We start from the raw sequence: 24213 nt of genomic DNA on the forward strand, positions 1-24213 counted from the left end.
CTGGAGTTAAGTATGCTCATGTCACTGTATAGGAAGACTGCTATATAAAGGAACAAGGGAACAGAATCAAGGCTGAATAAGCTCAATTAACATTAATATTTTATGTAATTGGGTAACGGAAATTTAATCTTTCTAACAACATGTCACCCGACCAGACACGTAGCACAGTCCCTGCACCCTGCAGGAGGAGGTGGGTGGGAAGCTGTTTTGATACTCACATACATTTTGCCATTGAGAAGAAATCCAAATTGCCAACTTAAAACTCCTAGGGTAATGTTAAATGGCACTACAGGAAAGGATTGCTCCAGGCTGTGGTGTGGTGGGAACACTTAGAGCTGGGATATGGGCAGGTACAGCCATGCACAGGAGGAAGGCAGTGTGCAGTGTACGGGTGTGAGTATCACAGTAATTGGAGTCCAGTGCTACTCTGCAGCCTTTCCAGGTTGGGAACTGCAAACAGTCAACCCCTGGTTGGGCTGGGGCCAAAAAGTGTCATTTTAAAGGAATTGTTGCTGTTACTGTTAATTAAATCACACCCGCACACATAAATCTGCAGGCAAACCAACAAAATAAATAAATACAGTGCAGAACTTCCTTGCAGAGGGTTTTTCTCACCACTTTAGCTGGAGTGGAAGTGATGCTGGAGTGTTGCTGTATGAGGTTGGCAAATATTTTTCTAAGTTTGGACTCAAAGCTTTCTTGCAAGCCGCCCACTCTCCTTACTGGATTGGGGTGGGCTGGAGCCAGCTGGCAGCAGCCCAGGGAACCGGTGCACCAGGTCAAGCAGGAGATGCTGGGATCCAGCAGAGGCTGGAGCACATTGTTCAGCTCCTCTCCCCTTCTGCTTATTCTCCTCCCTGAACAAAACCTCCCTCTTTTGGGTGTTGTGTCCCTGGGTACACCGGGCTTGCAGCAGTCACGCTGAGCTTGGCCTGTGTTGAGGAGGGGTTTGCTGCTCTTTTAGCTGTCTGGTTTAGCTGCTACCTAAACGTGCACCTAAGTTTAGGCAACTGAATGGTGCTATTGAGTTGATAAAATTGTTCACATGCCTGGAATTTAGCACACTTTCAAGTACCTTGTTGAACCAGAGATGGCACACCTTGAATCTTGGATTTTTGGAGAGTAGTTTTTTGTCTTCTAAAGTTTCCTTTGTACAGTTGCTTTGCCAAAAATAGGTTTATTTTTGGAAGCACAAATATAAATTGAATAGAGGATACCAGGCATTTTTCTATTAAGTATTCTAAAAGGAAGGTTGATTCATCAGTTTCTAGATCTTACTTATGACATTTGCTTAGGATATTTGATTTTTCTATTACCAGTAAGAAAACCAGAAGCTTCTTTCTTCAGAAGGGGCAATGAACACTTCCTTATTACTCATGAAATGTAATGTATGCTTTAACGAGCAAAGTAGCTACTATCTGCCCAAAACACATCTATTCATTGTGTAATCAGCAGTTTCATATGTTAAATTAATACTTAAACTGTGCCAGGAGTATTAAGTATGTAACTTTTATTATTTAAATGCCCTGATTTTATTTGGAACAGTCACATTTTTCTTGTATATATTTTCATTTTCTTTTTAGAATCTACATTTTTTAAGACATCCAGCAATTCAGCTATCTGCAGTTACACACATATTAGCTACTGTTTAATTTATTCATGTATAATCCAGTATTACTAAATTCTGTGGAATAAGGAACTAATTCTCTTCATTAAAATCAATAGGTGCAGTGCTGTTCTGCATGTGTGTGGTGTGGTACTTTCTGTGCTTTATGGTTTTGTAGGATCTATCCTTCAGCATACAGCAAACTGATACATAAAGGGTCTGATCCTTTGGGCTTCACTCAAGGAAAATATCCACTGATGTCAACGCCTGAATAGGATCAGTCACTTAAAAGGACAGTTTATTTGAAACTGTTGTAGCTGTTTTTATTTCCTTCTGGCAAAAAATAATCTTACTCATCAAAGCCTTAGAAACAGCATCAAGAAAGCCAAGTTCAGCAGGTCTTTCAGGCACAAGAGCTGTCAGCCATGGCTGTGTGAAAGCATAACCTGGGACATCCCAACAACCACTCAACCATCCCTTTTCTTTCTTGTTGTTATTTATTTATTTATGTGCTCCAACTCTTATTGGCATCTAAAACCATTAATTGCTACCCATTACTGTTTTGCTAATTTACAGTGATAACTGTGGCTCTGTTTTCATTAGGAGATGAAAGCCGGGAAATTAAAAAACAAATTACAGGGATGAGAAGATTACTGAATGACAGCACTGGAAGAATCTATCAACGAGTTGGCAAAGAAGGAGAAAAACTGAAGGAGGAGCCCCAAGATTTAGACTTAGCCTGGGCCCAGCGCCTGAATCCCCCTGCGGAGTCCCAGGCGAGCCTTCATCCGTCACAGAGCGGTGCATGGAATGAGTTATCACCCCAAGCCAGCCATTTTTCAGGGCAATATGGAACTCGATCCAAAACGTTCCAAAATCAGGCTCGAACTGTGGCATCCAATGGTATGACCTGTTAGATACTGAGAATGGTGCCTTTTTTTCCCCTCTCCTTGTTCTCTACTAGATACCTACCTTTGTTGTGATGATATATTGTACCACTGCACTGAAAGCAGTTGTAGTTCAGAGTCTACAAAATGAGCACATAGTTATCACTTCAAAAAGGTGTGAAAGTGTGCACTGTGCATTCTACTACCATCTGTCTTAGCTTTTAAAATGGTGATAAGATAGAATTACTCAATGCCTTTGCAAGCTTAATTTCTATACAGTACTTACTAAAACAGCTTTTGTCGTTGTTATTAAATTCATGGCTAATTAAATGTCAACCTCTACCACTCCTCTTTGCTGTGAGTAATGTAGCACTGTTGTGACACCACTTGTGGAGCAGGATTCTACTGCCTTTCATAAGGGGATGGCATCAGCCTTATAACAGGCCACTGAACTTCAGGTACAAAATTCCATCACAGCCTTAGGCTTTTATTCCAATGAGACTATTGGAGAAAAGAGATGATAGAGTCTACCTATGAACAGCATGTACTAGAGTGTGGCCAATCCAGTACTGGCAGAGAATTCTGCCCTGAAGTAGATGGCAGTGTGCCTTTAAAATGCCTTTTTCTTATTAAGTCCCAGAGAATGGAAGTTTTGCTGCCAGATTAAAAAAACTGCTGTCAAAACCCCACCATAACAATCTTCTAAATATGGAAGGACCCAAAATTCATCACATAGCTTCTTTGTCCTTAGAGGCCCTGGGCACTGGCAGGGACAGTTCTCTGCATGCACAGAAGTGCCCAAGCCTGCATAGATTAGGTGCCTTGTTCTCAAATCCAGAAAGTAGGTGGAGCAGCACCTCTATCCCCTCAGGGGCCTGATTCAACATGTGAGCTAAAATGTGTTGACAGGATTTGGCCCTATATGCAAGAAAATGTCAGCTTTGATTTTTTGTATGTGGAGGAAGGATTCAGTTGACTTATGATCTCTTACAGGTTTGGGGTGGTCTATGGGACATGGAAGGATCAGATTGAGCAACCTCCTGGGCTGGACAGGAGGAATGCCCAGGCTCACAGCTCTTAGAGGAGCACCCCAAGAGGCACCTCCCTTTGCAGCTGTCCTGCTGCTGAAAGGAATGCAATCTTTTGGGTTATTACATAAAGGAGGGTGTGGGCCTTCTCCTCTGGCCACCTTTGAAAAGACAATCTGTGTAGCAATTTAGTTTGAGGTGTCTGCTTCTGATGGGGTGTTGTGATCCTGACTGCTGCTTGAGCTCCAAACCCTGGTCTTTAGGGAAGAAAAACTTTTGATACATTTCTGAGCAGTGAGTAAACCCTGAAACAGCTCCTCACCCAGTGCACAGCTCTTCTGGGTATTTTAGCAGCCTGATTTCCCCCATCCCTTGCATCCCTTGCATTGGGAGCCTGAGCATCAAACTCAGTAATTTAGATGTTATTCAGAGGACGGACAAAGTTCTTAAAAGCTGGGTGTAGAAATGCTGAACAATACTTCAAGGGAGATGCTACTTGGTACTTACCACGGTGTTTTAAGTTGCCAGAACAAAACTGCCAGATATAATGTGATTTCTTGAAGCTGTCAGGCTTAGGTCGTCACTGGGGAGATGTTCAGGCATTTATAGCAGGTGATCTGAGTCCAGAAACTCTTTCTGTCCACTGTGGATAGATGCTCTATAAAAAATGAAGATATATGTTGTAAGCCATCTGAATTGCTCAAAGTTGAATGTAATAGACACATCAAGTCCATCTCACTGGTGCACTTATCTACTCATAGAGTAGAGGTGGTTCAAGGAGAGGCTGGAATAGATGTTTAATAGGTGCTGGTATAGAAAATATTCATGAGAAAGCTATTGACAAAGATGCCTAAAGAGGCTACCTAGAGGCTAGACAGAATAAGAGAAATAAAGTAGTTGTTTATTGAAAAGGCCTTCAAAGGATACACTTTGAGCAGTACAAGAGCCTGGTCGAGGCTACACCCAAGATGGATGATAGGTCACTTTTATAAGCTTGGTTCATTTGCATATTGGGGTTAATTGTCCAATTACAGCTTCAGGTAATGAAGTCACATTCTCCCAGTTTTGCTCCCCCCAATTTGCTTTTGTTTCTACTTTTTGGGGCTGGAAGCTAGTGACCTTGTTTCTCAGGCTGAAAAAGAATTGTTTTGTCTAATTAGACTGTGAAGAGAACTTGCTAACACTCTATATGAAGTTCAGAGTTACATACTAATGCAGTACAAAATATGAAAAATATATGAGCTAAAACTTAAGGCATCAACAAAAATAAAAGAGAGTAAAGGAGGAACAGGGTATTGCTGCAATAGAGGCAAGAGTAGGAACATACTTGAAAACCAAAGGGATTCATTCCAAAGCAGGCTTAAGGTGGTGGTTCCACAAGCCAGGATGTTAGGTAGACATCTGTGACCCACTGTTTTTAGTGAAAGCCAGCTAGGACTACAAACAGTGAACAGCACCACGTCTGTCCTATTAGAGACAACAAACTCACACTCGAGTTTTCATTGTTTGTGTTCTGTACCAAGTCCAGCAGTGATGCAGCAGCTTTTGGGTTGTATCGTGATCATTTTCACTGGGTGGTTCCTGTATGCTTTTCCAGTATAAACTGGTAGCAACATTAATTACACTGAGTGAATTCCCCCTCAGCAGATCCAGCTGGAAGAAAATGCTGTCCTGGGCTACTTACTGCTTGTATGGGGGAAGCAACTCATGCTTGTGTCATCTCCTTCTCTCAGTCACACAGGCAGGTATCAAATTTGCCTGCTGGCTAGCTTCCAAGAAAGAGTGAGATGGCTCCTTAAAGACTCCTTCATAAAAATAAAAATTCTGATCTCCTTTTAAAATTAAAAATTGATTTATAACAAGTTGAAAAGGGTTGCTTTTGTCCTCTAAAAATGATAAAGATAGTGCTTAGAACAATGACTGAGAACACTCTACTAGATATTTCTTAGAACATAATAACTGATCAGAGGAGGGAGGATAGAAAGAAAATAAAAAACCCTCATGAATATGTAAGGAGTCAGTAGAACCCTGCTTTGATTTGAAATATTGGTGGTCTCTTTTCCCATTCCCAGTACCTATGGTAGATTTACATGGGTAATTTCTATCAATGCTAATGGGGATTATAAAGTAAATCCCCTATGCCTCAATGGGAAAATAGATCCCTTGGTTTTCCATCAGGAGTCTGTGTGCCTGTGTGTTTTCATTAGGAACATGTTATATTGCAACAGGAAAGATGTACAGGTATTTACTGATACAATTTGTTCAAGTTTTCACATGCAATTCACCATGATGTAGAGCCTTCATTAAGAAGGAAACAAAAGCCACCAACCCTGTTTCCCCCCACAGTCTTTCAGATACCATTTCCAGAAGCTCACTAGAATATTGAATTCTGGTCAAGGAAAAGGACAGGCTTTATCTCAAGGATCTTTTAGTCTTAAACAATTGAGAAAGGACTGAGGGAAGGATGATCTTTGTATTTGTTGTCTGTTAATAAAATTCTTCCAATTTCTGGGGCTCTCATTTCTGGGTTACCTGCTTGTCTTACTGAAAGGTACAGAGTTATGCTGGTGCTATTAAATTATAAGTAGTCTTGAAATTCATCTACTTAAAAGTCTACTTATAACAGGTAGGTGTAGGGTATTGGTGGAGCCAAGTTGAGGGATTCTGATTAATCTGCTGCAAAGCTAAAGATAACATTCTTTTTTTTCCTCTATACCTGTAACAATGGGCTAAACACTTTATGGACCATTGAAAAGGTAAAATCCCATCCATGCCCCAAGGAACTTCCAATGAATAGACTGTGCACAAAGGAAGGGTGAGATCAAACTAGGCAGAGTCCTGCTGAGTCAGAAGCTTTTTTGTTTCATTTTGAGATTCTCAGCCTGTTTTCCAAATAACTTCTTAGTTCTAAAAAATCATTTTATTTGCAGCTGAAACCTTGGAGAGATGAAGCCAGTGGTGATATTGCATTTGCTAGATTTGCAGGAATTTTTTTAACTACTCCATTTATATTAATACAGTTTTAAAGGATTTTATCCATGTATGATATTTTAAAATACCAACATTTGTAATTGCAGTAGTATAGAGAATCTAAATATCTGAGGAAAATAGGAGTGTGACACCCAGAAGATGTCAGCTGTCTTTAGGTGATGCATTAGTTTAGATTTACAAGTAGCTCACCTTTGGAGTGTGACTATGAGTTTGCTCAAGTCTGACAGATGTTGCTTCAGGTCTGAAGGATTGTATGAAAGGAGATAGAGAACAAGTGCCTGGTGGTGGCCAGATTTTCAGTTATTTCAAATGAGGATTAGAGTCGGGGGATCTGTGTGGGTCTGACATCAGGGATCTCTGATGGAAGAACACAACCCAAACGTAGAAAGGTATTAATAACTTGGTTTGGCTTCAGAGGAAAGCAGAAGTAATAATGAAAAGTGTGAAGATTTATAAGTGGAGATTAAATGAATTGCTTATGTTCACTTTAACTAGGTAATGATTAAAGGGCGCCTGGTAAGTATCAGCCTATGGAAGTAAAAGGGAAATATGCTGGCTGAAGTCCACATATGACACCAAGTGAGGTTATTTTGTTAGGTGCATTTGTACCTATCTTCATGAAGTGGTCATCCCTCCTCCTGCAGTCTCGAGCAGTAAAATGACTGTAAGGACATTTGGAAAGGAAGGGAAGTGCATCCCATCTTGCCTCAGTTTCAACCAGATACTGCTAGGTGGTCTGTTGAATTTTGAAATTTTTATTTGCAGCATTAAAACTAGGGATGCAGCTGTCTTCAGCTGAAGTGTAGGATGCAATTATCCTGAAAAGTTTGAACTCCCTCAGCTCTTGCAGCCCGTTCTAATTCAGAAAAAAAAAAAAGGCAAAACTTCTGGAAAGTAAAGCAGTAATAAAAGCACTGCTGAGGGCTAGAACTAGAACTATGTAACTTTAGTTAAACACTAGTAAGAATTACTAGAGGAAAGGAATCTCTTGAACTACTATATTAATTTTCAAAGGGAAACTATGGAAAGCCCATCTTGTAGGTCACAGTGATCGAAAACATCATAGAAAACAATCCCACCCTGATAAATAAAGCTTTCATTGCTGGTGGTTCTTTTCTGTCCTTCTTTTGGGTTTTTTCTTTTTTCCTCTCTCCAAGTAGGGTATTTTATTTTCATTCTCTCTTCACATGGTAAAAAATCACCTGTAACATTCAAGCAGTTTAAAAATTCCTAGACCCTCATTTTATGTACAATACATACCTTTATTGCACAGACTATCTTCATTCTTTATAAGACTGTTCCAGGAGATGGGCTTTTTTTTGTGTGTGTGATAAAATGAGTATGTTTGTAATGAGGTTTGGTGCTTTTGTTATTCAAGATGAACCAGCCTGAAAATGGAGAGCCTGCTGTGAGGAGTGCATTATATTCACACTCTGAGCAGTCTTCTCCAGCCCATGTAACATTGCATCCCAACTCAATATAATTGCACATATTAGTAATTGAATAAAAACTAGTGGTCCCTTCCTCTTAAAAGGAATCACGTTGAAAATTAGTTCCTTTCATGCTTTTGATCTAATTTTACAATCTGATAAATTGATCTAATTTTACAATCTGATATATTGATCATGGTTTCAAACACCTGCTAATTGTTGGCTGGTGATTTTGTGTGGGTTACATCTGGCCCATTCCTTTCTGCTCTTTTTCAGGAGAAATCCCAATGGTGAATTCATCAGTTGGACCAAACTGCTGTACGTGTAATTGCCAGTCAACCCTGCAGGCGATTCTTCAAGAGCTCAAGACCATGCGAAAATTGATGCAGCTTCAAGCAGGTACACTGACCTGTCCCATATGTGCAGACCTGTGACAAGCATCAAGTTGAGGATGGCCCAGCTTGTTGCAGGGGTGTTGGATGAGATGGTCTTTGGAGGTCTCTTCCAAACCCAAACTATTCTATGATTCTGTGATCTTCCTGTTAGGGAGTGGTCCAGGAAATTAAAGTCTGTGTGGGCACTCAGGTAAAACTGGCTTATTTCCTGCTCTTCTGACACATCAGTCAAAGACAAATTTTCACAGGTTTCTTGGAAGTGCAACTTCCACTTTTCAGATCCCTACCTGTATAATGGGATTTTGTCTTGTAGCCTTTTAAGGATAAATTGAAAAGAAAATTAATGTGATCAGATACATAATGAGACCTGAGTGGACAAGTCAATATGCCATAAACATGTGTTTTCACGGTGCATTGATTCAGGGGTGCCAAATGCTATTTCACCTATATTCTGCTTACCAGTTCACTAATCTTAGGGGTAAGAAAAATTAAATTTGAAGGTAGCTGAAAGCTACCAAATAGCTCTTCATTCAAACCTCTTTTAGCTCTGTGGTAGTCTCAGCTGAGCTAGCTACTGCATGTTGTGGCCTCCACCCTTCCTCTGGCTGTGAAGTACCAGCTTTCAGTGTGTATACCAGCAATAATCTGTTCACTGGGGAAAACAATTGAGCTTAGTTTTCTCCTAGGTTGGGAGCTGAAACAGAACAGTGCAGAGCCAGAGGAGTGGTTGAGCCAGAAAAATAATGAGAATGTGGTAGGTAGGGTTAGGTCGTCGTAGGCTGATGTGAAGCTGCAGGCCCTGTGCTACCTAAAAATTAGTGTTAATACTAATGAGCAGATAGAGATGTTGGAGATTTTTGTCAGTTGACTTGCCCATCCAGCATGAGTGATGAGGACTGGAGCCATGGAGGCTTCTCTTGTGGAAAGGCTGGATAAGACCTCTGTAAGAAAAGGAAGTGTTGAGTAATTAACTGAAATATGGGTGGAGTGAAGGTCTGACTAAACTCCTTGTCTCCACAATGTATAATGTTTGAGTGAGTGATGGGAATGATCAGACAGGTTTTGTAATATCAGTTGACACACATTAAAATGCTTTTCTAGAAGTCATCAATTTTCAAAGAACACAAAAGCCCAGTTTTATAATTTTTGCTGGTACATGGGAGTCTTCATGCGGTCACACCAATTTCATTGAAATCACTTGGGTGATTGAAAAATGGCTTGTGAGTGAGAGTTAGAAAACTGGGGTCTATGCCAAAAGAGCTGACTCCTCAATAGCAGAACATTTCTTATTTATTATGTATCTACAGAGTAAGTACTTTTGTTAATTTGTGAATGTTTTGATTCACTTGGAATACTTAATATTTTCTGAAATTATGGTTTCGCAGAGAAAAAAATTATTTGGCATTTTTGTTGCTGAAAGAAAAAAAAACTAAAATTCAAACTTGTGAGTGGAAGTGTAATAACTTATTTTTGTATTCAAACAGCCTACTGTCTTAATTATAAACTGTATAGCATGGTCTTGTAAATCCTTGCCAGAAATGAAATATTCCTGAAATCTTCTAATAAACAGTAGTCTGAGGTTTGTTTACTTCCTGAAGCTTTGTAGATGAGGACTTACTGTAGCTTGCTCATATCTTGAATGAGTTTGATCTACATGTATAGCACTTCTGGCTTTTTCTTCATTTGTTCTGACCTTGATCTTAGTGATTTATCCACACATATAATTGTATCTTGATAGCATTCTTCTGGAGGGCTTGTTCATATTGGTACAGGTTCAGGATTGGTGCCTTAATTTATACAAATGATTGTGGACACTGGAAAATGCAAAATACTGATAAATGTAAAATATGGTTTCTTTATTTCAGAGGTAATGCATGTCAGTTTTTATGTATGAGCAAAACAAACTAATGCAACTTTGGGTTACTTTTTTCCCCCAGAAATTAAACTATTGAGTAGTGTTTTCACTCATTCTTGACATAATGGTACTTGAAATGTTCGTGCTGAGCTAATTAACTTGGAGACCACAGTCATAAAAATAACTGTAATTGCATTAGCACTTGTATTATCTTACTTTATCAGGAAGAGATCCTCAAAGACAGTGAGATTCTCAGTCATTCAGAGGGTGGACAAATTAATCATCACTTAAGTGCTTCATGTCACCAACCATCCAGTGGTCACTAAGAAAAAGAACTGTGTATTCCTAATTTTCTTAAAATACTGTTCATCAGTCTGGCTTGAAAAGCCTCACAGCAGAGCTCACTGTCATTATCCCCATTGTACAGATTGGAAAATTATGCAAAGGTGATAAAACTTATTTGTTTCCCATGCACCAGCAGCCCTGAAAATCACATCACTTATCTAGAAAATAAGTTCAGTGAGTCAGTAGTTTAATGGCGCATCTGTGTGGTTATTCATGGGCTTTTGTCTCTAAAATTAATGCATTAATTTCTTTCATTCAGTTGGGACTCAAAACAGACAGCAGCCTCCTGTTCCTCTGATTTGTGCACAGAAGTCAACAATATCAAGAAAGAGAAATAAAAAGAGAAAAGTGCCCCTCAAAGCTGTTGAAACAGTTACCATGAATAAGAAACCCAGCTCTCCAGAGAATGAGAAGAGGCTGACAGCAAACTCGGAACAATCGAGTCTGCCAGCAATTGAACCCCCCCTGAAGCCAGAGACCCCGGTTTCAGGGTTTGGAATTATCCTTGAATCAGCTTCATCAGATGTAAGTTAAAATTTTAATATGCAGGATTTCAAGATTTTGAAATACTTATTCAGGAGAATCAATACTCAAGCCACATTGATACATCTTCCCACTTTTTGTTAGAATAAATTAGCAAATCTTTGGATTTGCTAGGAGTGAATGAAGATGTTAGGGTTAGATGTGTGGACTGCTCATTATGGGGTTTTGGGATTTTTTTACCAACTTTCACAAGCATGAAGTTTTCCTTTGAGTTCAAGGCTCCTGTTTTTTGAGCTTTCAGTGGAAACTTGTTCTTTATCTCTCCTAATATCAAGAGCCACAGTTGAGATGAGGAGCCATGAAAAGTGCAAAGTGTATAAAGCATTCACAGTCCCATCATTGCTGATGAGCCCACATAGACCACACACGTGTCTTTATCCTGCCAGGTAGTATTTATGTGCTTTCCTGCTTTTCTGGTCCCACTGACTTTGGAGGACTCCTCATCCCTAGAAAATTCATACTCAGTCTTTGCTGAATTCGGTAATTTGGTCTGGATGCTGTGTGTGCTGGAGTAGGGCCTCAACACTGTTGATGATATCAGTGTGAATGAAAAGGCCAAAATTTGTCACTCTAAGAATGTGTACTTTTCCCATAGAAAATTGCAGTAAGCATGTTTTCTTGATTCATGTACACACCGATAGAAATTCCATGTATCTGGTGGATGATTGGCTTTGTTTAATGACCAAATTGATGTCATCCGAACCAGTTCACCAACGAGTAAACTGTTCATTAATTCCTCTAATATATTTTTAATTTTGAGCAGGCTCTTTCCAATTTCCTAAGTACTATGAGCTAGAAAAACATAATTAAATTCAGTATCAATAAGCGTAAATGAAAACAATGCAGCAGATAATATTCTATCCTTCTGGAAGAGAGAACTAATAATAAAAAAGAGCAGTCAGGATAATTCAGTTACAGCAATGCAAGCCACACCACTAATTAGGTTGCAGTCTCATGCCACAGAGTCAGTGTAGTGATACAGAGTAACTAGTTTGCTTTTTTCAGAGGGTTTCCTTTTGTAGTACTGAGCTTAATAATGTTTGAGGTAAAGGTTTGGGGAGGACTGGTAATTTATCTTCAGTATGCAATTTGTGCTTATAATTTCTCTTTGCTTGTGGCACTCTTGTCAGCTTGAAACACGGTTTTGAAAACAGTTCTGTGCTTGCAATGGAATTTAATTTGGCTTTATGAATGTGTTCCATTGCTGGACACGATTCTTTGTAGTTTCCAGTTTAACCCAAGGAAAAAAAGAAGAAAAAACATGTGGCTCATAAATCAGGTCTTCATTTGTCCTTCCATGTTTGAGCCCTTGCTTGCCACAAAAGTTGTTTGACTAAATTTACAGAGCCAGAACCCCAAGACAAAGAAATTGATTTTGTTTTCTCTTTGGAAAGAAAACATTTGAATTCTGAAAACAGATCTATTTAATGCAAAAAGAAAATGTGACCTTAAGCCTTTGAGAAGGCTTAAGAAAGTCACTTCTTTGAGAACTATCGTGGTCGAGCATGGTCCCTGACAATCCTTTTTAGGGTTCACAGATATTCAGGGTATAAGTGGCAAAAAAAAAGAAGAACGGTGCGACGACCACGCCTTAGCAACATAAAACACTTTAATAATAATGAAAGTAAATGTGGGATGAGGCCCAAAAATCCGATTACAGCAGCCAAGGGGACAAGGTCTCTTTAGGAGCCGGTGGTCAAAGATGAGGGTGAAGGGAGATCCAGGGTTTAAATATGGGGTAGGAGAGGGGGTGAAGTTGAGGTAGGGTGCAATGAGTGTAGGGGAAAGTGGTGCAGAGGTGGGGTAAGGGAAAGCACTGTCCAAATGGGGTAAGTGAGGTGGAACATTGCACCAGCTGAGGGCCAATGGGAATACAAGGAAGGGAGAACATTCTGGATTTGGGAGTGGTGATAATTGACTAGTAAATGAGGTATTAACATGGTCAATCCCATAACTCTTTGGAACTTTTTCTGAGGTCACCACAACTTCAACAAATGCTTCCCACGGTCTAGGATTGGGATACAACTATTCTTCAGTGATGGTTGCCTGATCTGGAATACCAGTCAGGCTGACTCCCACAGAGAACAAATGGCAGCATTATCTTATTCTACTTTCTTATAAGCATCTCTGGTGTGGTCACAACCAGCATGTCTGTGTGCCTGAAAAAAACTGAAAGGCATTTTACAAGCACCATAAATTAATGTTCCCTTGAGAATATTCCACAGGTTGTCTGTTGTGTGTGCTGTGTCATACGTCACCATTGCTGCCACTGATATTTTGCCAACATTTATTGAACTTTAAGAAGAATCCAAGTTTAATGGGTATAAAATTGGGGCTGCCAAAACCAGTGCAATTAGTTCAGACCTGCTGAGATGAAATACTTTTACTTAGAGAGGTGGAAAATGTCTTTCTGAGACAAACCCTTAATCTGGCCCATGGATCAGGGAATCTGCTTCTTAAATGTAATGATCTGATTACAACTCTTAGTTGAACTTGTTTGTTTTACAGTTGTAGTATTTCATTTGTAACCTAATAATTTTTAATCTACATATTACAACCTACTAAAATATCTAGGATTAAATCTAATTTTCTGACTGTTAATTTTAGCACAGCAAAAGCCTTTAGCATTCAGGTGTTCTTTATCTTATTGTTCTTCTTTATTTTGTTGTTCAGAAATAGTTTACCCTCCAGTTCCTTTTGCCATTATCATTATCAATTAATAAGTGCTTTTTCTTTGAGAAATCACATTCAAAGTGGTCATGAAGTTCAAATGGTTACTGATTGTCTTTGACTGAAGAATAGCTAACTACTAAGGGAAAGCAAGAATAAATAATAGTTTTGCCTTCAAACTGTTTCACTGACAAACAAATTGATCCCTATATTAAGAATAAAACAGTCAAAATGAATAGAATATAAACTAAAATTAAAATAATACTAATTCCTCCACGCTGGTAGAATCGTAAGGTTTGAAATTATTTTACAGCTGTACTGTAGGATGTATTGTAGGTGTATTGTAGGGTTGGTGCACCTGCCAAAGCGTAATGCAGGTGTCCTAAGGTAAGACCAGGGAAGAGGGAAACCATCCACAGAAGGGAAGAGAAAAAGCTCACTTGATTTTTCATTACAAATACAGAAGATAATAGCAGGGTCTCTTGATTCTTCTGGCTTTCCGGGTTTTAAGTAGAAGGTGTGAGGAAAAAGTACCAGAGGAACAACTGGCTTTTGGTGAGGGTACCAGCAATACTGTGGCCAGCAGGACCAAGGCAGTGACTGTCCCTCTGTACTCAGCACTGGTGAGGCCTCACCTCAAATCCTGGTGTCAGTTTTGGGTTCCTCACAACAGAGACACTGAGGGTCTGGAGCATGTCCAGAGAAGGGCATTGCAGCTGGGGTGTTTATCCTGGAGAAGAGGATGCTCAGGGGGGACCTTACCACTCTCTGCAACTCACTGACAGCTGTAGCCAGGTGGGTGTTGGTCTCTTCTCCCAACTAACAAGTGATATGTCAAGAAGAAATTACCTCAAGTTGAAGAAGGGAAGGTTTATTTTGGATATTAGGAAAAATTTCTTCCCCCCAAATGGTTGTCAAGCACTGGGACAGGCTGCCCAGGGAAGTAGTGGCAGTCACCATCACTGGAGGTAAAGATATGTAAATGTGGCACTTGGGGACATGGTTTAGTGATGGGTTAATGACTGGATTCAATGATCTTTAGGACTTTTTCCATCCTAAAGTCTTCTATGGTTCTATAATTTCTCTGCCCTGGGTGTCTGTATCATTGAGGTCATCTTAGATGGCTGTCACAAGACCAAAGAAACAGAATAGGGCAGATATCCTTCATCACCATGTCAGCTACATTCTGGTTTTTGATTTACATGAAGTAGAATTTTTCCCAAGTTGTGAACTTGGTCCACATTTATTTAGTCTTGAAAACCTTTTCTGTCACCAGAAGTTTAGAAGTAACATATTAAAAACACACCTACATCCAAATATTGTCAAATGTCAGTAACTGACTGTTTTGCTGGATCCAGCATTTTGAAAGTTCTTGAGGTAAGAAAACAAATTTTCATCCAGAACAAGCTGAGGAGCTACATGCTTTTTAGAATTTTTGTTGTTGTTGTTGCTCTCTGCATATTTTAAGATTCTTCATCCTAGCTTCTCAAAGCATTTGTAATCTTCAGTTTTATCACACAGTACATATCCATATCCCATGACAGTACATGCTTTGGAAATATTCTACTTGCAGCAACACTTTTCATACTGATTTTTAAAAATCCATGGGAAAAGAATTACACAGCCAGATTGTTCTGAGACTGGCAGCCCTTTCTTCTGTCTAGACTCAAGATGTTCGCAGGTGATATGATGGGAGATGGCATTTGCTCTTATTCTGTAAACATCTTTGAAAATGCATCATCATTTGTGGATATATTTCATGTAAGAGAAAAAAGGGCAAGTTCTGAGAGACAAGGCTGTAATGTTGGCTTATTTCCTCACGTCATGATCACTGATTCTTTTACCTCCTTGCCAACTTCTAAACAATATTTTCCAAATTTTATTTTATTCACAATGTGTCTTTGTTCTAGATATATAGTTATTCCATAAAGAAATCTGACCATAAGCATTGCAAGGTACTCACAGAAGAAAATTCTGCAAATGCTGTTCATGTAATTTCTGATATGTACAGACAGGGGCAGCAAAAAGACTCTTGGTAAGGGGACTTCCTCAAAGGCCTTTGACTACTTGGCCTCAGTGTACTTGAGAGAAGACTCTTGTGAAATACAGCATGATTTTCTTTTCTCTTCTTCCCCTCTATTTCACCTTCTGCCAGTCACTTAAATCCCTGTGATCCACTGTTGAGGATTTTTATACTGAAATATATTGTCTGCCTAACATCATCCTCTTCTAAACATGCGTTTTGGGACTATGAAAAGGGGGGGACAAATGGATGCTCAGCAAGTGCTGGCTCCAGGGGCAACCTCGAGCTCATTTTCTGCATATACTCATATGGGCCATATCTTTGCTGGAAGCCCTCTTGGGAAGCCACGTGGATTGGGCCAGTATCCCTGCATTTGTGCTTCTTGGAAGTGCCTGGCCGCCCCACAGCACACTCGTTCACAGCATTTGGCAGCAAAACAAGTCCATTAAATGGTTAGATAAATGTCCAAAAAGCATAGCCGTGGAGCACTGCTCTGGGATGATCCTCTGCTTTGTTGTTATTACCCAACATTAAAAGGTATCTCCTGTCTTTTTGTTAGCTGTATGCCTAGAAATGATGTCAGTAATTGTTAACTTTTACAGACACTAGACAAGGAGTGTAATTGTTTGATTTGCCTTTTAAGGTGCTTATTCACTGATGGGGTTTGATTTCAGTGAATTAGGCTGCTGTGGTCCTGAATAGCTGGGTAGACATTCATGGTTTGATGAAGCGATTGTAAAGTCTCACCAGATGCATGATTGAAATAAAATAATGCCTTTGAATGCTCGTTTAATTAAAACATTTCTATTCTTTTGGTAGCCAGAAGTGCAACTTGCAGAAGGCTTTGACGTCTTCATGCCGAAATCACAGCTGGACTCTATACTATCAAACTATACTCGCTCAGGAAGTCTGCTCTTTAGGAAGCTGGTCTGTGCATTTTTTGATGACCAGACTTTGGCTAACTCTTTACCAAATGGCAAAAGGAAAAGAGGGCTCAATGACAACCGGAAAGGACTAGACCAAAATATTGTGGGTGCAATAAAAGGTATGTTTTCTGCTTTCTTTCGTATGTGTAATTAGAACATATTCTCAGCTAAGGAGAGTGTAAGGGGATTAGAATTTCTGACGTGTGTTAAGTCTATTAAAATATGCAGTCTTATTTTTATTCCCTTTCATTCACTTGTTAAAAATAGCTTCTACGGGGACAGCTTGTGTTAATTTTAAGCCAGTGATCCTGGTTTCTGAAGTCAGGCTCTAAGGTTAGAAACTCAATGTTCATGTAAGATAATTATTTTTTTCCCCCAGATATCAGAGATCCAAAGAAATCTTGAAAACATAATGACACTGTTACTGATACCCTTCAATCAAAGTTTGGAATCTTGCACTGTATTTGACTGTGTCTGCTCTGTAAATTTTTCAGTAATTGGTGGCTGGATTGAGGAGAGATGGAAGATAATACTGGCGTGAGATGAGTTTCATGCTCATAAGTACAGTGGTCCTTCTCTTGGGGGAGCAAATTTCTTGGTGTGAGCAGCTTTAGCTGGGTGATTTTTCCTAACCATCTAACTATCTAACTTCCAGAAGAACACATGTACCTTCAAACTCTGTGATGACAGCATATAAAGAGCTAGTATTAGGCCAGAGATTCTGAACTGGATTCTATTTTGAAATCTGATATTGTAGGGACAATACCCACATTACCAAATGACAGGCCAGAAATATGTGCTAAGGGTGGAGTTTATTTTAGAGACTTGTTCTCAGGTACAGGTTGCTAACCTAGGAGACACAGGGCAATAAGAAGAGCTTCTGTGGGTCCACTGGCAGCAAAAGGAGGCAGGAGAAATTTCTGCAACCACTCTGTGCCAACTTTTGGACCCCTCTTCCCATGAGAGGAAGGCATTGACAAACTGTCTTGAGTCCAGTGGAGGGACCACCAAGACTTATGACTTCACCACTTCCCTGCTTCAGTACCAAATGAAGGGAGGCTGAGAGAACTGGAGAGAAGATGATTCAGGAGAAACCTTTCTGTTATTCACAACTGCCTAATGGGATGATGTGGAGAAGTGGAGTCAGAGGCACAAGAGGCACTGAGCACATGGAAAATTGCAGTTTGATAAGGAGAAGCATTTTCAACAAAAGGGTGGTTAAGCAGTGCAGTAGGAGCTCAGAGGGGCTGCAGGATCTCCATCCCTGGAAATATTCAAAATGTGACTGTCACAGGGCAGAGCATTATGGTCTGTTTGGCCATGCTTTGAGCAGCACGCTGGGTGTGGAGGCCTTCAGAGTGTGCAATTCTGCAACAAAGTGTATGTTGTACCTATGTCACAGTCCTAATATATCTTAGAGAGCAGTTGACAGACTTTCTTACAGTTACATTTGTATTTAGGTTTAAATCACAGAGACTGTTTTGTACCTTCTTTTCTCGAGTTTAGTAATCCACAAAAAATCTGAGTTTGAATTCTCTTTATCTGTATCTCATTGTTCCTTAAAAGCTTTAATAAATAAGTTAAATGAAAGAAAGAGGAGTTCAAAGTGACTTCAAAAAAACCCACTCAAATTTGAACAGCACTTGATAAAATAAATGTTTTACAGTAAAATGCAACAGCACCACTAAAATAGCAGCTGGTACCCATTGCAGAGAGCAGTGCCTCTCAGTAGCTAAGATTGTATTAGTGGAGCAAATTCTATGGCTTGACTTAACCTCTTCCCTTGAGTTTAAGAGAAAAAAGGAGGGGCTTGTAGTTCCAATAGACAAATTTCGCCTGTGATGGTACTACTAGGTACCACTGCCATAACAATGATCTTTATTGGCATTTACAGTATTGCCCAGACACAAGTGCCTGATCCCTGATAGGGAAGCCTGTCCCTAAAAGCTGTGATGGAATAAGATGCCACAGTCTGATGTCCTGTGGATCTTCACTCAGTCTGTCTCCAATAGCACCCTTCTTCCCTCCAAGGAGCTGGGCTGTCAGACACTGTGGTTTCATTTATTCTAAGAAATAACTGAGCCAGTATGAAATCTCTGCAAAAAACAACATCATGTTGTTTGCATTATTATCATTAGGACATTCCTCTACCACGTGCCCAGATATCCTTTAGTGGCACTATTAGTCCTTTTCCATGACAGAGATACAAAAGGCTACATTCATGACAAAAATGGGCAGAGAATTTAAAGGAGGAACTGTTTGCTTGAAAATCATTCTTCCTGTCTGAAAACGTTTTCACTGCTGTCCCTACAAGTAATTTAATGCTTCTGCAACAGAATGATTAGCCAAGGAGCAATTCTCTCTTTTGACTTTGAGTATTCAGTGGCACTTTTTGTATCAGTTGCAGTGTTTCTCCTGGGCAATCAGCTTCTCTTGTGAGTCTTTCACTCAGAACTGGAGAAAAAAAAAAGGTGAAAAAATAAAACTAGTCAGAAGCAGTAATTTTCCCTTTGTGTTGTTGACTAGACATTCAGCCAGTGAAGTCCTTCCCTGCAGAAATCAATGAGCTATGTTCAGATTTAAGTGTGATGTGTCCCTCAGGGATCCATAGTGGGACCAGTACGATTTAATATTTTCATCAATGACACAGGCACTGGTTTCTAGGGCAGCCTCAGCAAGTTTGCAGATGACACCAGGGTGAGTGTGTAGTTGGTTAACAGGAGGAAAGGGTTGCCATCCAGGACCTTGGCAGGCTGAAGGAATGGGTCCATGTGAACCTCCTGATATTTAACAAGACCAAGTATAACGTCCTGCATCTGGGTCAGGGCAATCCCCAGTATCAGTATAGAGTGGTGGATAAAGGGATTGAGCAACCCTGCAAAGAAGGACTTGGGGGGTACTGATAGACAAAAAATTAGATATGCAAAAAAAAAAAATGCTGCAATGTCACAGCTCAGAAAGTCAGCTGTGTCCCAGGTGGCATCACAAGAATGATTCTGTGCCTTTGCTTCACTGTGGTGAGACCCCCCCCCCCACCTGCAGTGCTGCATCCAGCCCTGGGGTCCCTAGCACAGGAAGGACAAGGCCCTGTTGGTGCAATTCCAGAGGAGACCAACAGGATGGTCAGAGGGCTGGAGCACCTCTGCTATGAAGACAGGCTGAGAGATTTGAGGTGGTTCAGCCTGAAGAAGAGAAAGCTCTAAGGAGACCTTATTGTGGCCTTTTAATATATAAAGGGGGCTTGTAAGAAAGATGAGGATGGATATTTTACCAAAGCCTGTAGTGACAGGACAAGGGAACAGTGGCCTTAAACTGAAAGAGGGTACATTTAGTTGGACATTAGGAAGCCATTTTTTTTTTATGATGATGGTGATGAGACATTGGAACAGTTTGCCCAGAGAAGCTGTGGGTGCTCCACCCCTGAAGGTGTTTGAGATCAGCTTGGACAGGGCATTGAGCAGTCTGATAAAGTGCAGGATGTCCCTATTCATGGCAGTGGAGTTGGACTAGATGATCTTTAAAGTCCCCTTTAAATTCAAACCAGTCTATGTTTCTATGACAGAGGGTTTGTTAATACCATACAGCTTGGGTGGACTAGAAAGGGCAGGTCCCAATTCTCCTGCCTCCTTGCTGTTGTGTTCCCATTCCTTTTTGTCCACGTTATTTCTCTAACCATGCATTGAGCACTTCTCTGTTTTAAGTAAGCAGGAGTTGCAAGCCATTGATCAGGTTCCCATTGTGTCAGGTACCATATGGATTCGGAAGGGAAAGATTATTTCTACCTTCACAAGGATGATGTTTCTTTCAAACCAAACATTGTCAATGTGTGGGGATGTATTAAATTCTGTGAGCAGCCCTCAGAGTTGGTCTGATGTCCTTGTAGCTCAGACTGCACAGGAGAGTATTGCTGATGCCTGCCTTGCCATGGTTCTGTGAAGCTGTTAGCATGGAAGGAGTTTGGAGGGGGGATTACTTTTGATTCCCTTACACTTAGCAGGTAGTGCTGCTTCAAAAGTGTGTGTATAAAAATACTGAAATTGTCTTTTTTTTGTTGCACGTTTCCTGATCCCATTTGTGTGATATTTATTCTCAAGGATTACAAATCTCTTGAGCTGGGACCGGTTTTCTGTCTTTGTTTGCCAGTCATAATTGGACACTATGTGCTGAGACCTCTGACCAAGCTTACAATAGCAATACTAACAGCAAGAATATATTTTCTATTTCTGCACTTGTTTATTTTTTGTATACCTCTCAGTTGCATGATGAAAATCAATTGCACCAGTTTCACTCCATTTATAAATCTGTATTTTTGGTATAGCACTGTTAGGTTTGCTGTAAATACGAATTTAAAGGCAATGTTGACCTTCTCTGTACCTTTGTTACAAAACAAAACACAAAATTGGACCTGTAGGATATTTCTTTTTTCTCAGTAATGGTGGGGGTTTTTATTTTTGTTTGGTTTTTTGTTTGTTTGTTTTGGGGTTTGGGATTTTTTATTGTTTTTGTTTGTTTGTTTGTTTTGTTTAATTTTGTTTGTTTGTTTGTTTTCTTTAATAGCTTTATAAAAATTCTATTCCATCTGGTTTGGCAGTATAAGAACTGTGGAGATTTCCACAGTGGTAGGACTCTACTCTTTCATCACTTTGCCTGCAGCCTTAGGAACCTGACCAAGAGGCCAACAAATGACAAGATCTTCAGCTCTCTACCTGTACCATATTGAAGGCAGCATTTACAAGTGCCTGCCACATCTGAGACTCAGTTCCAAGTACACTGTTAGTTTTCTGTCATCATTTTGTGTGAAATTCATGAAAACATCAGGTGTAGAACATTTCTCTGGGACAGGCTTTTATAAGTAGTAATGAAGCCATTCCTGTGATACTTATGCAGCCAAGTCACTTCCGAATGACGAACTCATGAAACACTGAGTTGAGTTTTATTCTCAAAACCCTACATTTGGCCATTAAAATTATTTCTGATAATTGAATAATTTCATGTATTTTTATTAAAACCCTCTCCTGTCTCCTTTTCTCCATTTTTGGTGGCGTTTTTCAAAAAGGTGATATCTTTTTATTTCAGTCTTTACAGAAAAATACTGCACTGCTAACCATGTGGATAAACTTCCTGGTCCTAGGGACTGGGTCCAGATTCTTCAGGATCAAATTAAACTTGCAAGAAGACGATTAAAAAGAGGCTCAGGTATGTATAAAAATATGAGAAACAACATGTAAGTGTAAGATTAAAAGCTTAGAGCCTTTGTATCCACAAAAGTATTTTTCCTGTTGACTGTAGAGTTGTACTTGTTCATTCTGTGAAAATTAGAACTCTAACACTTCAGCAGGTTTCTGTGGGTTTGGAATGGTAGCAGATTTAGGAGCTGTCTCTACAGACAAGTTAAGTTTGTCTTTGTCAAATGTTGTCTCCTTTCCTTTAGCATCCAAACTCTGCTTCCCAGAAATTAGCTGATCCATCCAGGGTTGCAGGTAGAAGTTTTTTAATTCTGTGTTATTTAGTCTGACAAGCCACTCACTATACTGTTAAGACCCAACTGACCTTTCCCTCTAAACTGTATGTGTCAGTGGAAGAATAGATGAGTCTTTTCACATTCCTTGTGAAAGAATCAGCAAAAAAAAACCCCAAAATAAACCAAAAGAAAATCCAGCCACCCACCCTGGTTGTGCCAGCAAGGCTCTGCAGTACGTGGGAGGCAGCTTGCTGGCAGTGACAGGTAATCTAGGCAGGGTTTTGCAGCAAAGCTGCTCAGCTTGAGCTAGGATAACCTGGATGCTTGGGACCAGCCTGCAGTGAGCTCAGTGCTGAGCTTTCATCGACAGTGCACAGCTCTTGAGCCCTCAGCTCCAGCCATGAACGTGCAGCCTGGAAATCCCCAGTAGGATTCTTGGGAAAGCAATGTTACTGATTAAGAGACATGTAATTACCTTATAAACCATAAGTGGTCTCCTTCCCATCTTCTTCTCTCCAGTCCTGCAAGGGGCTTTTTCCATACAAGGCTTCACTTCCTCTTTCTCACCCTGCAGTTTTCTTAAAGCTGTCTCGGGGTTGTATTTCTTGCCTGTCTCTCCCTGGTTATATCTGACACTGTTGTCTGAGGTACTTCACTTGTGCCACCTCCTTAAACATAGTCCTTTGCTGTTACTGTATTTAGCTGCCTGCCTTTTCCCCTCTTCCCTTCTGCTCATCACCACAATTAAGTGCCTGTTAGCATCCATGGGATGGGAAACCTGATGGCTCCGCAGGGGATGCTCGCCCCGTGGTCCCTGGTGGTGAGCGAGACCGCAGGAAATGTCCTCTCCATCTCCCTGTCTCAAAGAGCCAACCTTTTATGTCCAAAGCTGCATCTCTGAAACACATACTTAGGCTGGCATCTGAAATCATTCTCCACAACATTATTAATGCCAGGAGGGAAAAGCATAAAACGGAGGAAAATGAGAAAACGGAGGAAAATGAGAAACACCCAGAGACAGAAATAACGCAGGGGGAGGACAAAAGTGCAGATTATTCAGTAGCATAAGCTTCCCAGAGTAGAGAAACAAACCAGCACTGGCCTTAAAAAGGGTTTCTTGTGTGTTGGGGGAGGGAGGACAGAGGGATACAAGATAATCTTATTAAAGGCAGTGTCAGATTACTGGTGTTGTACAACAGGATTGCTTTCTGCCCCTTCCAAGGCTGCCTCTCGGCCTCCCCAGGACAGGAGGGTGGAAGTGGGATGTCAGGATACAGTAAGGTGAAGGGGGTGCAGTGCAGGATGTGGGAGCAGAGGGTCCTTGGGTTGTCTGCAGAAGATCCCTCAGGAAAGAGGATTGACCTAATTTTGTTTTGATTTTTATTTTCTTTCATCCTTTTTTATTTGCTTTTCTTCTTGCCTCTGCAGGATATTAATTAAAATGACAATGACATTCAGCTTTTGCTTTTCAAATGGGGCCACCTCTCTCTCTCTCTGGTCCTTGCTCAGGATGGGAGAATCTAAGCAGAGGATATTGTATGTAAGCTAGCAAGACTATGAAGGAAAATAAGCTGAGTAGTGTGCCAGAATCAGATAGGCTCCCCTGTCTGTGTGCTGCAAAGGGAAGGTAACTTGTTCACCTGTATGTGGATGCATAGTGAGCAGCAGTGTACCTAGCAGCCCCTCAAATTTATTTGTTGAAAAAACCCAAACCTGCACAATACCTAGATTGGTAGAAAAGCTCTTTTTTTGTGCTGTTTACTGGCCAATCCCTGAAGTGCCCCAGTTTCTCTCTAATGTGGCCACAGGCAGACATGCTGTTTTCAGGAGTGACTGAACACACTGCTGTCGCCACTTGCACCTTTCCAGCCACTGCCATCTCCTCTGGTGGCTGTAGCTAACCCAACCTGACCTTGCACTGAAGCAAAGAAGTTTCCCAGGCCTTTGTGACAGCAAAACAGTAGATGAGAGCAGAGGCAGGAGCAGACAGCTGATTGCAGTAACATCCTCGTGCTGTTGAAATAAGATTTGTTGGTGCTTACATGCTACAAAT

General features: G+C 40.4%; 1 protein-coding gene across 2 annotated transcripts in view; it reads left to right on the forward strand.

Annotated features, from left to right (window-relative positions):
* BEND7 (BEN domain containing 7) overlaps nucleotides 1-24213 on the forward strand; it is a 47804-nt gene that overhangs the window by 11133 nt on the left and 12458 nt on the right. The window contains exons 3-7 of one of the 2 annotated variants that reach the window (XM_014883104.2): nucleotides 2210-2509; nucleotides 8219-8341; nucleotides 10797-11062; nucleotides 16593-16818; nucleotides 21776-21895. In XM_014883104.2, the coding sequence (XP_014738590.2) occupies nucleotides 2210-2509; nucleotides 8219-8341; nucleotides 10797-11062; nucleotides 16593-16818; nucleotides 21776-21895 (1035 nt within the window). The remainder of the gene's footprint in view (nucleotides 1-2209; nucleotides 2510-8218; nucleotides 8342-10796; nucleotides 11063-16592; nucleotides 16819-21775; nucleotides 21896-24213) is intronic. The other variant, XM_014883106.2, reaches the window with a different exon arrangement.

This window comes from Sturnus vulgaris, chromosome 5, assembly GCF_052056855.1.
Source record: "Sturnus vulgaris isolate bStuVul1 chromosome 5, bStuVul1.hap1, whole genome shotgun sequence".
Lineage (NCBI taxonomy): Eukaryota > Metazoa > Chordata > Aves > Passeriformes > Sturnidae > Sturnus > Sturnus vulgaris.